A 14,019-nucleotide genomic window follows, 5' to 3' on the forward strand; every position below is an offset into this window, starting at 1 on the left:
CACATATGGGGTATCAGCGTACTCAGGACAAATTGGACAACAACTTTTGGGGTCCAATTTCTTCTCTTACCCTTGGAAAAATAAAAAATTGGGGGCAAAAATATAATTTTTGTGAAAAAATATGATTTTTTATTTTAACGGTTCTGCATTATAAACTTCTGTGAAGCACTTGGTGGGTCAAAGTGCTCACCACACATCCAGATAAGTTCCTTAGGGGGTCTACTTTCCAAAATGGTGTCAATTGTGGGGGGTTTCAATGTTTAGGCACATCAGTGGCTCTCCAAACGCAACATGGCGTCCCATCTCAATTCCTGTCAATTTTGCATTGAAAAGTCAAACGGCGCTCCTTCCCTTCCGAGCTCTCCCATGCGCCCAAACAGTGGTTTACTGCCACATATGGGGTATCAGCGTACTCAGGACAAATTGGACAACAACTTTTGGGGTCCATTTTCTCCTGTTACCCTTGGTAAAATAAAACAAATTGGAGCTGAAGTAAATTTTTTGTGTAAAAAAAGTTAAATGTTCATTTTTATTTAAACATTCAAAAAATTCCTATTAAACACCTGAAGGGTTAATAAACTTCTTGAATGTGGTTTTGAGCACCTTGAGGGGTGCAGTTTTTAGAATGGTGTCACACTTGGGTATTTTCTATCATATAGACCCCTCAAAATGACTTCAAATGAGATGTGGTCCCTAAAAAAAAAAATGGTGTTGTAAAAATGAGAAATTGCTGGTCAACTTTTAACCCTTATAACTCCATAACAAAAAAAAAATTTGGTTCCAAAATTATGCTGATGTAAAGGAGACATGTGGGAAATGTTACTTATTAAGTATTTTGTGTGACATATCTCTGTGATTTAATTGCATAAAAATTCAAAGTTTGAAAATTGCGAAATTTTCAAAATTTTCGCCAAATTTCCGTTTTTTTCACAAATAAACGCAGGTACTATCAAAGAAATTTTACCACTATCATGAAGTACAATATGTCACGAGAAAACAATGTCGGAATCACCAGGATCCGTTGAAGCGTTCCAGAGTTATAACCTCATAAAGGGACAGTGGTCAGAATTGTAAAAATTGGCCTGGTCATTGACGTGCAAACCACCCTTGGGGGTAAAGGGGTTAATAAGCCGCAGCGATGTGAGGAGGGAGGAGGAGCGTCACTGTGACAGATGGCTGTGCTGAAGCAGCCAGTCAGAGCCACAGGAGGGCAGAACTCCACCGTCCAATCCCTGCTGAGCGCAGGCTCAGTGCAGCATTCTCTCCCCACAGTCAGTCAGTGAGCAGCGCAGCCCCCGGTGAGTGTGTGAGCTGTTGACAGTGGTGAGGTGTGAGGACAGGCTGCAGTAGTCCAGTCCCTGCAGCAGATGAGCAGACGCATCATCAGTGAGCTGGCTGCTGTCCATACTATCAGCACAGCAGCCGCTCACTGAGGATTACTATGTCCTGACCCCTGTCTATAGATCGAGATAAGAGCACAGCGCAGTCTGTGCTGGTGACCCCCTCCCCCACCTCCTGCAGAGAAGCATAAGGCTACTTTCACACTAGCGTCGGAATCTCCCCGTCGCAATGCGTCGGGCAGAGATTCCGACACTAGCGTTTAACGCACTGCACAACGGGTGCAGCGGATGCATTTCTCCGGCGCATCCGCTGCCCCATTGTGAGGTGCGGGGAGGTGGGGGCGGAGTTCCGGCCGCGCATGCGCGGTCGGAAAAAGCGGTCCGTCAGGAGTAAAAACCGTTATATGTAGCGTTTTTTGCTCCCGACGGTCCGCCAAAGCTCGACGCATCCGTCGCACGACGGATGCGACGTGTGGCAATCCGTCGCAATGCGTCGTCAATACAAGTCTATGGGGAAAAACCGCATCCTGCAAGCACTTTTGCAGGATGCGTTTTTTTCTGCAAAACGACGCATTGTGACGGATTGCAGTTAACGCTACTGTGAAAGTAGCCTAAGGCTGCTGAGCCCACTCTGCCCATCTCAGGACACAATAAAAACATCCCACAATGGACACCAATGTACTTGGTTTTTTACACATCCTAGTGGTACTGTGTTAAGAGAAAAAGACCAAGATAAGCATTCAATAGAGGACACTCCAGCAATATATAGAAACACCAGAGAAAACACGGAGTATGAGTCCCTTTTAACCAGAGTATAAATACAAATCTTTATTAGTAAGACCATCTAATACAAACCAATATAAATAATAAATCATAAAACGTTACAGACTTACAATACTCAGAAAGGAACCAGAGGACAGCACTGAAGAGAGTCACTGCAAGGCGGCAGCCCCTATGAATCCCTGTCAGTTATAGAATCATAAAGTGCCAATAGTGCATGTAAGGGTGAGACACCAAGTGAACCAGATGGCTACAAATCTATCCATTTAACTCCCATAGTGGCATCCTAAGCGCCAAGTGCGGCTGCTAACATACTCAATCGGGCTAAATGTCTCTTACCCATAGGACAGGAGCACAGGGGTCACCGCCGCAGCCCCAACGTGCGTTTCGCGTCGGCTTCGTCAGGGGGCAGTGCAGTGCGTTGTTTTCGAATAACACATATAGTGCCTGGAGTCCGGAAACAGGTGTCCCTAATAGCAGCGCATGTACCCCGTCAGTCTCGTCAGGAGCTGCATCGCGCGCGGCATCCAAACATGGCGCCGCGGTTCACAGTCGCGTGCATGACGCCACTGGACCGCACACGTCATCACAGGGCGCCGCCCACAATGCCCTGAGCAGAAACCACAGAGGACATGCGCACTAGGGAACACCATAGACCTAGAATAGGCGCAGCCATAGGAACGTCACTCTCATCGCTATGGAGATCTTTGTACCGTAGGTGCATAGAATCTGAGACGCTACATTGTAAGGGGAAAGACAATAGTGCAAAGTGCTCGATAGCACCACAAGTGAGCGTGAAGGGAAGAGAAGGAAAAAAGGGGGGAAGACATGGAGAAACAATCCACAATATAATAAGACCTGGTAATAATTTAATACAATCAAGTCATAATAGTGACCATGTGTAGGCGTACAGAATACAAAATACAAATATAACCCCACTATTCCCTGGCAAGGTAAGTATCACTTACATAAAAAGAGCGGTGACATATACAATGTGACAATTAAATGTAAATACAATTATATAAAAATAGATAAACAGTCAGTGTAAAAATGAATAGACAAATGTCAACAAATTAACGCATCCCACACGGTATCAGTCATCGGCGTGGTCAAGATGAAAGGATATGATGACGGGGCTTCGATCAGATATTGCGCCATATTGATTTACTTGTATATCCAAAGGACTCAGCACACTTGCATATATGTGGTGGAAGGAATAAAGAATACTAAATAAAATGGACAAACATAGAAAAAATTTATAAAAATACAACACACAGACACAAAAAGTGAATCAACAAATACACTAAATCAGGAGACAAATCATTATAAAAAGGAACTAAAGCTCAGATTTTCATTAAGCCCTAATGGAGAAATAGTGTTTAGTAAGGTTATCCATCGGCACTCACATTGTGCCAGTCTGCGCTTTAAATCACCACCTCTGATGCCAGCACGCACCCTATCAATCCCCCATATTTTAAGATGTTTGGGCTTACATTGATGGTGTAAGCGGAAGTGCCTGGGTATTGGTTTTAGACTGTCCACATCGATGTGGGGGATTGATAGGGTGCGTGAGACATTTAGCCCGATTGAGTATGTTAGCAGCCGAACTTGGGGCTTAGGATCCCACTATGGGAGTTAAATGGATAGATTTGTAGCCATCTGGTTCACTTGGTGTCTCACCCTTACATGCACTATTGGCACTTTATGATTCTATAACTGACAGGGATTCATAGGGGCTGCCGCCTTGCAGTGACTCGTTTCAGTGCTGTCCTCTGGTTCCTTTCTGAGTATTGTATGTCTGTAACGTTTTATGATTTATTATTTATATTGGTTTGTATTAGATGGTCTTACTAATAAAAATTTGTATTTATACTCTGGTTAAATGGGACTCATACTCCGTGTTTTCTCTGGTGTTTCCCTCTCAGGACACAGCAGCTCTCTGAAGATTCCCACAGGTGTCTCTCCAAACTGCTCTGAAAAACTTTCAGAATTGAGCTCCTGTGTCCTGTCAGGGGGCAGATGGGACACAGCAGCCTCATCCTCCTCTGCAGGGGGTCAGTAGGACACTGCATCAGGCTTTATAGCTGAAGAATAGGCTAACCTTCCAGAGATATGTCACATCACCACACACTATGTATTGATATCTATCATACATATCACACGCACTGTATATTGCAGGGGGAATAAAGGCTCTTAGGGTATGTTTCCACGTTCAGGATTAGGGTATGTGCACACGTTGCGGTTTTTGCTGCGAATCTGCAGCGGTTTTGACGCTGCGGATCTGCAGCGGTTTTCCATGTGTACAGTACAATGTTAACCTATGGAAAACAAAAACCGCTGTGCACATGCTGCGGAAAAAAACGCGCGGAAACGCTGCGGTTTATTTTCCGCAGCATGTCAATTCTTTGTGCGGAATCCGCACCGGTTTGGCACCTGCTCCATATTAAAAGTCCGCAGGTGTCTAAAACCACAGTGGAAACCGCACAAAAAACGCGATAAATCCGCAGTACTTTTTGCACTGCAGATTTAATCAAATCCGCTGCAGAAAATTTCGCATCGGAATCCGCAGCGTGTGCACATGGCCTTAGGCAGCGCTTTGGACGCAGCACATGTCCGCGCTGCCGGCTTTTGTACACGCGGTGATTCCAGATGTGTTCACTGAACCGTGTGGAATCACTGTAAACTATAAATTAGACTGTGATAATTTATCTTGCAGAGACTGATCGTCTCCACAAGATAAATAGACATACTGATGTCTATAAAGGCGCACCGCACGTGCGTATACGCAGGGAATCCGTGGGCATCTGTACACACATAGTGGAGACGGGATTTCTTGAAATCCCCTCCACTATGCTGGACGCTGCAGATTTGACGCTGTGGCTCTACGCAGCATCTAATCCACAGCATTTACTGAACGTGGAAACATACCCTTAGTCGGCGCTCACACTAGCCTAGAATACGGCTGAGTGCTATGTCATGTATATACTATGGACACACTGGGGGCAATGCTGGAGGACACACTGGGGCAGATGATTGCTGGACACACTGGGGCAATGCTGGAGACACTGGGGCAATGCTGGAGACACTGAGGCAGATTGCTGGACACACTGGGGGCAATGCTGGAGGACCCTGGGCAGATGATTGCTGGAGACACTGGGGCAATGCTGGACACACTGTCGGGGGCAATGCTGGACACACTGGGGCAGATTGCTGGACACTGGGGCAATATGGTGGACATACTGGGGCAGATTGCTGGACACACTGGGGGCAGGACTGGAGGCATGGGCAGAATGTAGAAACGGGGCATAATTGGAGAGACGGGGCAGAATGAAAGACATGGGGCAGGATTGGATCATGGGGCAGGATGGATACGATGGAGACAGATTGGGCAGGATGGGGAGATCATATGGGGTAGAATGGATACTCATGAGGGCAGGATGGGAGAACATATGGCTGGAGCCAGGAATTAAATAAACGGGGCCAGGATGAGGAATATTATTACCATAGGGGCTAATTAAGGGATATTATTACTGCAGTAATGTATTTATTTTATTTTTTGAGTATACTGTTTTAAATGGGGGGGGCGGTCCATTACTGTGTAGAGTGACACTATGTCGCCTTTTTTTCTTCATGTGGTGTAATGTAGAAGTTGTGAAAAATTAAGTAATGTGTTCTGCAAGCGGAGCTTGAGATAACTGTGTTATTTCCTGCAGAAACGAGTCCTGGCTGGAAGAATTGATGGCGGTCTGTGCTGGATGAAAGATGAAGGACTTCACCGAGAGACGTCACTGGTGAGTCAGTGTTACCTATACACTGACACTATACACTGTATACTATATACAGAGGTCCTGTGTACAATGTCACCAGTGATCTCTGTATTACCTCTACACAGACACTGCATACTAAGTACGGATCTCCTGTGAATACTGGCACTTATGGTGATAGTATTGTGTTGTTGTTTTTTTTTTTTTTATTACTGATCAGTATTGTAGTATTCAGTCAATATTTGGTGGTAATATGTGGTCTGGAAATGGTGTTGTGATATTTGTCCCTTGTATGTGCTATTTGGTCACCAAGTGGTGGTAATATGTGGTCTTGACATGGTGCTGTGTTCCTTGTATGTGATTATTATTCGATCACTGTGGTTGTAATTTGTGGTCTGGTCATGGTTCGGTGGTATTTGTTCCTTGTTTGTGATATTGGTCAAAATATACCTAAATTGTATTGCATATTTTAACAAATATTTAATAGGTTACAGTAGAGTAAGGCCCGGCCATTTTTCTGGAATAATCTGGTTCAGGTATAACATGACCCCCGTCACATGACCCCCGTCACATGACCCCCGTCACATGACCCCCGTCACATGACCCCCGTCACATGACCCCCCGTCACATGACCCCCCGTCACATGACCCCCGTCACATGACCCCCGTCACATGACCCCCGTCACATGACCGGGAGGGGGGGGGGGGGGAGGCGGCACAGTGTATGAACAGCCTGGGGCCCTGGCTACCCTTAATCCACCCCTGAGTATGTCTAAAGTAGTTACCTAAGACTTGAAACTTAAAACAATCCTACTGCCTTAACAATGTCCATCTCATTAATAATTCAGTATTAGAACGTAGTGCGAGCCGATGCAAAGTCCATCATAAACTCTATCAAATTGGACCTAGGCCATTGCCCATGTGATGACATAGTGAGGTATGACGAGTTCCATTCCTCCCAAATTTTATTAAATTTCTCTAAACGGCTCCGATTCTGGTATAAAGTTTGTTCATAAGGTATGACTGAGTTTACCAACTTCACCCCAGCTCTGAGAGATGGATGTGTGTTGTCCATCCAGTTCAGGGCTATCATTTCTCTTGCCAGGAAAAGTGTCTCTCTTAGGCCAGTCTCACAAGTCCAGATAATTCCGGTACCGGAAAAATCGGTACCGGAATTATCCGTGTCCATGTGCCGGTGCGTTTCTGTGGCACATCAGTGTGGAACACATGCGGCACACGTGTGCCCACTGGGTACCACACACACCGTGCCGGAGACAGCGCTAAAGTTTAGCGCTGTCCCCGGCATCGTGCTGAAGCCCCATTCATATCTTCCCTGCAGCAGCATTTGCTGTAGAGAAGATATGAATATTAGTGTGTAAAATGCAGATCCAGGTCCCCCTCGCCCTCCCACCCCCTGTGCGCCCCCCCGCTGTGATTAAAATTCTCACCTAGCTTCCGGATCCCTCGCCGCAGCGTCCTGTCCTGGCCGCACCATGTACTGTATGAGCGGTCACGTGGGGCCGCCGATTACAATCATGAATATGCGGCCCCACCCCTTTGGGAGGTGGAGCCGCATATTCATTACTGTAATCGGCGGCCCCACGTGACCGCATACAGGAGAAGCTGCGGCCAGGAGAGGAAGCAGCGACGGCCAACGAGGGAGCCAGGTGAGTATTTTCAGAACAGTGGGAGGGTGGGGGGCCGATAGATCTTTATTTTAAACACTATTATTCATATCTTCCCTGCAGCAAACGCTGCTGCAGGGAACATATGAATCGCGGCTTTATCACCAGTGGGGGGGACAGCGCTTAATGTAGCGCTGTCTCCTGCACGGCACATGGACTGCACACGGACAATGTCCGTGTGCTGTACGTGTTTTACACGGACCCATTGACTTTAATGGATCCGTGTAATACGTGCGCTCCCACGAACACTGGACATGTCTCCGTGTTTGGCACACGGAGACATGGTCCGCAAAAAATCAATGACATCTGAACAGATGCATTGATTTTTATGTGTCTTCGTGTGCCAGTGGCTCCGGTACGTGAGGAAACTGTCACCTCACATACCGGAGCCACTGAAGTGTGAAACCGGCCTTAAAAAGATTTGAGTATTATGTCCCCATATCTCCTGTTCCAAAACTCCAAATAAACACACCAATGGATTCAAAGGAACGGGAATGTGTACAAGGGAGGACAACAATGAAGTCACCTCTTCCCAGAAAGATAGGATAATTGAACAACCCCCATATCATGTGTATAAAATCTGCATCCATTGTGTGGCATCTAAGGCATTTTGAAGATTGAGACCATCCTATTCTGAACAATCTTAATGGGGTCAAGTATGATTGGTGTATCATATACATTTGGATCATTTTATTGTTGGCCGAAGGGGATACCTTGATTGGTGACTCAAGAATTGTTTCCCAGTCCTCATCTTGAAGATCAGGAACCAGAAGTTTCCACTTTTCTTTAATTGGAAGTACAGCAGAGTCAGCGCCCGTGGACAACATATATGTATATAGTGCAGAGATAAGACCCTGGGGTCCCTGCGATTTAAGGATCCCTTTCAATGGGAAGGATGATATTTGTTGTGTCACATTTATACTGTGTATATGTGATTGGATCGCTGTCCTAAGCTGCAAATAGCGAAAGAATTGGGACTTAGGGACATCATATTTAATTTGCATTTGTTCAAAAGACATTAGAACGCCCTGTTCATATAGATCATTAATTGAAGAAACACCATATGATATCCAGAACTGAGCAGATGGATGATTCTATAACCCTGGGAAATATTCATTGTTCCATAATGGCGTTTCGGCTACAATTCCATCAAAGTGGATTACGTTTTTAACCTGTTTCCAAATCAATCGCGCCAGTCGGAGTAGCGGTAGTAATTTAGGGGAATTCGGTTTATTTATTTCTAAAAAATCCAGCGGGCAATCAATCCTTGCAGCATGAGCCAAATGGCTCTCTGAGTTTGGTAAATAACCCTCAGGCATCTATTTACCCAAAGCTCTAAGTTGGCCAGCCAAATAGTATAGAAAAAAGTCTGGTAACGCCGCTCCTCCCATTTGTTTGGATCTATGTAGGGTAGATAACTTAAGTTTAGGTCTAGCCTTCCCCCATATAAAGGATGACGTTAGAGCGTTTAACCCCTTAGCGACCGCCGATACGCCTTTTAACGGCGGCCGCTAAGGGTACTTAAACCACAGCGCCGTTAATTAACGGCGCTGTGGAAAAAGTGTATAGCGCCCCCCACAGGCCGATTTTCTCCGGGGTCTCGGCTGCCGAGGGTAGCCGAGACCCCAGAGAACATGATTCGGGGGGTTTTTAACCCTCCCCGCATTTGCGATCGCCGGTAATTAACCGTTTACCGGCGATCGCAAAAAAAAAAAAAAAAGCGATCTCTTTTTAATTTCTCTGTCCTCCGATGTGATCGCACATCGGAGGACAGAGAAAAGGGGTCCCAGGTGGCCCCCCAATACTCACCTAGCTCCCCCGATGCTCCTCGTGTCTCCCGGTGGGCGCCGCCATCTTCAAAATGGCGGGCGCATGCGCAGTGCGCCCGCCGGCCGGCACCGGGAGAATCTTTGGGGTCTCGGCTGCCTGGGGTAGCCGAGACCCCAAAGAGCATGATCGGGGGTCGGTTTTAGCGACCCCTGTTTTGCAATCGCCGGTAATTAACTGTTTACCGGCGACCGCAAAAAAAAAAAAAAAAAAAAAAAAAAGTAAAGTGTAATTCTCTGTCCTCTGATGTGATCGCACATCAGAGGACAGAGAAATAGGGGGATTCGGGGACCCTAGCATACTCGCCTAGGTCCCTGGATCCTCTTGCTGCTCCTCCTGGCCGCCGGCAGAAGAACATGGCGGACGCATGCCCAGTGCGCCCGCCATCTGTCTCCATCTGCCGGCCGGCAGGAGAACAGCGGTTAGGGCTAAAATTAGGGTTAGGGGTAGGGTTAGGGTTAGGGGTAGGGTTAGGGGTAGGGGTAGGGTTAGGGTTAGGTTAGGGGTAGGGTTAGGGGTAGGGGTAGGGTTAGGGTAGGGGTAGGGCTAGGGTTAGGTTAGGGGTAGGGTTACGGCTAGGGTTAGGTTAGGGGTAGGGTTAGGTTAGGGTTAGGGGTAGGGTTACGGCTAGGGTTAGGTTAGGGGTAGGGTTAGGTTAGGGTTAGGGGTAGGGTTAGGGGTAGGGTTAGGTTAGGGGTAGGGTTAGGTTAGGGGTAGGGCTAGGGCTAGGGTTAGGGCTAGGGTTGGGGCTAAATTTAGGGTTAGGGTTGGGGCTAAATTTAGGGTTAGGGTTGGGGCTAAATTTAGGGTTAGGCTTCTTTCACACTTACGTCGGTACGGGGCCGTCGCAATGCGTCGGCCCGACATACCGACGCACGTTGTGAAAATTGTGCACAACGTGGGCAGCAGCTGTAGTTTTTCAACGCATCCGCTGCCCAATCTATGTCCTGGGGAGGAGGGGGCGGAGTTACGGCCACGCATGCGCGGTCAGAAATGGCGGATGCGACGTACAAAAAAAGTTTCATTGAATGTTTTTTTGTGCCGACGCTCCGCCAAAACACAACTGATCCAGTGCACGACGGACGCGACGTGTGGCCATCCGTCACGATCCGTCGGCAATACTATGGGCAAAAAACGCATCTTGCGGGCACATTTGCAGGATCCGTTTCTTGTCCAAAACGACGGATTGCGACGGAATGCCAAACAACGCAAGTGTGAAAGTAGCCTTAGGGCTAGGGTTAGGGTTGGGGCTAAAGTTAGGGCTAGGGTTGGGGCTAAAGTTAGGGTTAGAGCTGGGATTAGGTTTAGGGTTTGGATTAGGGTTGGTATTAGGGTTAGGGTTGGCATTAGGGTTACGCTTGGGATTAGGGTTAGGTTTGGGATTAGGGTTAAGGTTAGGGTTGTGATTAGGGGTGTATTGGGATTAGGGTTAGGTTTGAGGTTAGGGTTGAGATTAGGATTAGGGGTGTGTTGGATTTAGGGTTTTGATTAGGGTTATGGTTAGGGTTGACATTAGGGTTGTTTTGGGGTAAGGGTTGTGATTATGGTTAGGGTTAGTGATTAGGATTATGGATCAGGTTGGGATTAGGGTTAGGGGTTGGAGCTAGAATTGGGGGGTTTCCACTGTTTAGGTACATCAGGGGGTCTCCAAACACGACAGCCAATTTTGCGCTCAAAAAGTCAAATGGTGCTCCCTCCCTTCTGAGCTCTGCCCTGCGCCCAAACAGTGGGTTACCCCCACATATGGGGCATCAGCGTACTCGGGATAAATTGGACAACAACTTCTGGGGTCCAATTTCTCTTGTTACCCTTGTGAAAATAAAAACTTGGGGGCTACAAAATCTTTTTTGTGAAAAAAAAAAAATATTTTTTATTTTCACGACTCTGCATTCTAAACTTCTGTGAAGCACCTGGGCATTCAAAGTTCTCACCACACATCTAGATAAGTTCCTTGGGGGGTCTAGTTTCCAAAATGGGGTCACTTGTGGGGGGTTACTACAGTTTAGGTATATCAGGGGCTCTGCAATCGCAACATAATGCCCACAGACCATTCTATCAAAGTCTGCATTCCAAAAAGGCGCTCCTTCCCTTCCGAGCTCTGCCGTGCGCCCAAACAGTGGTTTACCCCCACATATGGCACATCAGCGTACTCGGGATAAATTGGACAACAACTATTGCAGTCCAATTTCTCCTGTTACCCTTGTGAAAATAAAAACTTGGGGGCTACAAAATCTTTTTTGTGAAAAAAAAAATATTTTTTTATTTTCACGACTCTGCATTCTAAACTTCTGTGAAGCACTTGGGCATTCAAAGTTCTCACCACACATCTAGATAAGTTCCTTGGGGGTCTAGTTTCCAAAATGGGGTCACTTGTGGAGGGTTTCTACTGGTTAGGTACATCAGGGGCTCTGCAAATGCAACATAATACCCGCAGACCATTCTATCAAAGTCTGCATTCCAAAACGGCGCTCCTTCCTTCCGAGCTCTGCCGTGCGTCCAAACAGTGGTTTACCCCCACATATGGGGTACCAGCATACTCAAGACAAATTGGACAACAACTTTTGGGGTCCAATTTCTCTTGTTACCCTTGTAAAAATAAAAACTTGGGGGCTACAATATCTTTTTTGTGGAAAAAAAAATATTTTTTATTTTCACGGCTCTGCATTATAAACTTCTGTGAAGCACTTGGGCATTCAAGGTTCTCACCACACATCTAGATAAGTTCCATGGGGGGGTCTAGTTTCCAAAATGGTGTCACTTGTGGGGGGTTTCCACTGTTTAGGCACATCAGGGGCTCTCCAAACGCGACATGGCGTCCAATCTCAATTCCAGCCAATTCTACATTGAAAAAGTAAAACGGCGCTCCTTCACTTCCAAGCTCTGCGGTGCGCCCAAACAGTGGTTTACCCTCACATATGGGGTATCGACGTATTCAGGAGAAATCGCACAACAACTTTTGTGGTCTAATTTCTCCTGTTACCCTTGTGAAAATAAGAATTTGTGGGCAAAAAGATCATTTTTGTGTAAACAAAAGCGATTTTTTTATTTTCACGGCTCTACGTTATAAACTTCTGTGAAGCACTTGGGGGTTCAAAGTGCTCACCACACATCTAGATAAGTTCCTTAAGGGGTCTAGTTTCCAAAATGGTGTCACTTGTGGGGGGTTTCCACTGTTTAGGCACATCAGGGGCTCTCCAAACGCGACATGGCATCCAATCTCAATTCCAGCCAATTCTACATTGAAAAAGTAAAACGGCGCTCCTTCACTTCTAAGTTCTGCGGTGCGCCCTAACAGTGGTTTACCCCCACATATGGGGTATTGGAGTATTCAGGAGAAATTGCATAACAAAATTTATGGTTACATTTCTGTTTTTACACTTGTGAAAATAAAAAAAATGGTTCTGAATTAAGATGTTTGCAAAAAAAGTTAAATGTTCATTTTTTCCTTCCACATTGTTTCAGTTCCTGTGAAGCACGTAAAGGGTTAATAAACTTCTTGAATGTGGTTTTGAGAACCTTGAGGGGTGTAGTTTTTAGAATGGTGTCACACTTCATTATTTTCTATCATATAGACCCCTCAAAATGACTTCAAATGTGATGTGGTCCCTAAAAAAAAATGGTGTTGTAAAAATGAGAAATTGCTGGTCAACTTTTAACCCTTATAACTCCCTAACAAAAAAAAATTTTGTTTCCAAAATTGTGCTGATGTAAAGTAGACATGTGGGAAATGTTATTTATTAACTATTTTTCGTGACATATCTCTCTGATTTAAGGGCATAAAAATACAAAGTTTGAAAATTGCAAAATTTTAAAAATTTTCGCCATATTTCCGTTTTTTTCATAAATAATCGCAAGTAATATCGAAGAAATGTTACCACTAACATGAAGTACAATATGTCACGAAAAAACAATCTCAGAATCAGCGGGATCCGTTGAAGCGTTCCAGAGTTATAACCTCATAAAGTGACAGTGGTCAGAATTGCAAAAATTGGCTCGGTCATTAAGTACCAAATTGGCTCTGTCACTAAGGGGTTAAGTTTGAGAAAAAGGATTTGGGGACCAGTGCAGCTATATTGGAGGGAATAATTGAGCTTCGGAAGTAATATCATTTTATCTAGATTAATGCGTCCAGAAACAGACAATGGCAATTTACTCCAAATGGTGAACTTGTGTTTGACTAGGTCTAGCAACGGGAAAATATTAAGTTGTAGATCAAGTCCACTGCATTTTGAAATAATTATTCCCAGGTATTTAAAATAAGATACAACTGGTAATGGGGATAACATTTCAAGATGATCTGTTGGGACATGGGAGAGAGGCATTAAAGCAGATTTATCCCAATTGATGTATAACCCGGAGTGCTTACTAAATCCATCTATGGTAGTGATCACATGTGGCAGCGTCTCCTCTACTTCATCCATAAATACTACCATATCATCCGCATATAGACAATATATTGCACTTTTGATTGCACTTGAGACCCTTGCTATTTAAATGTTTTTTTTTAGCGTAGTGGTTTATATGAAATTTTGTTGTATACACAACTTTAGTACCTTATTGAAAGGGATGTATTTCACCCTCCGCCTCTTACCTTTTTGACCAATTCTTTTTTTGATCTTGTGGT

The 14,019-nt window shown here is 45.4% G+C and overlaps 1 protein-coding gene across 7 annotated transcripts in view; it reads left to right on the top strand.

Moving 5' to 3' along the window:
- Positions 1–14,019, top strand: part of LOC138642413 (uncharacterized) — a 347,309-nt gene that overhangs the window by 74,280 nt on the left and 259,010 nt on the right. For 5 of the 7 annotated variants that reach the window (XM_069730558.1, XM_069730555.1, XM_069730560.1 and 2 more), the window contains one exon: positions 5,834–5,911. The exons of the other annotated variants lie outside the window; for them this stretch is intronic. In XM_069730558.1, the coding sequence (XP_069586659.1) occupies positions 5,834–5,911 (78 nt within the window). The remainder of the gene's footprint in view (positions 1–5,833; positions 5,912–14,019) is intronic. 7 annotated transcript variants of the gene reach the window in all.

Source organism: Ranitomeya imitator, chromosome 6 (genome assembly GCF_032444005.1).
Source record: "Ranitomeya imitator isolate aRanImi1 chromosome 6, aRanImi1.pri, whole genome shotgun sequence".
NCBI lineage: Eukaryota > Metazoa > Chordata > Amphibia > Anura > Dendrobatidae > Ranitomeya > Ranitomeya imitator.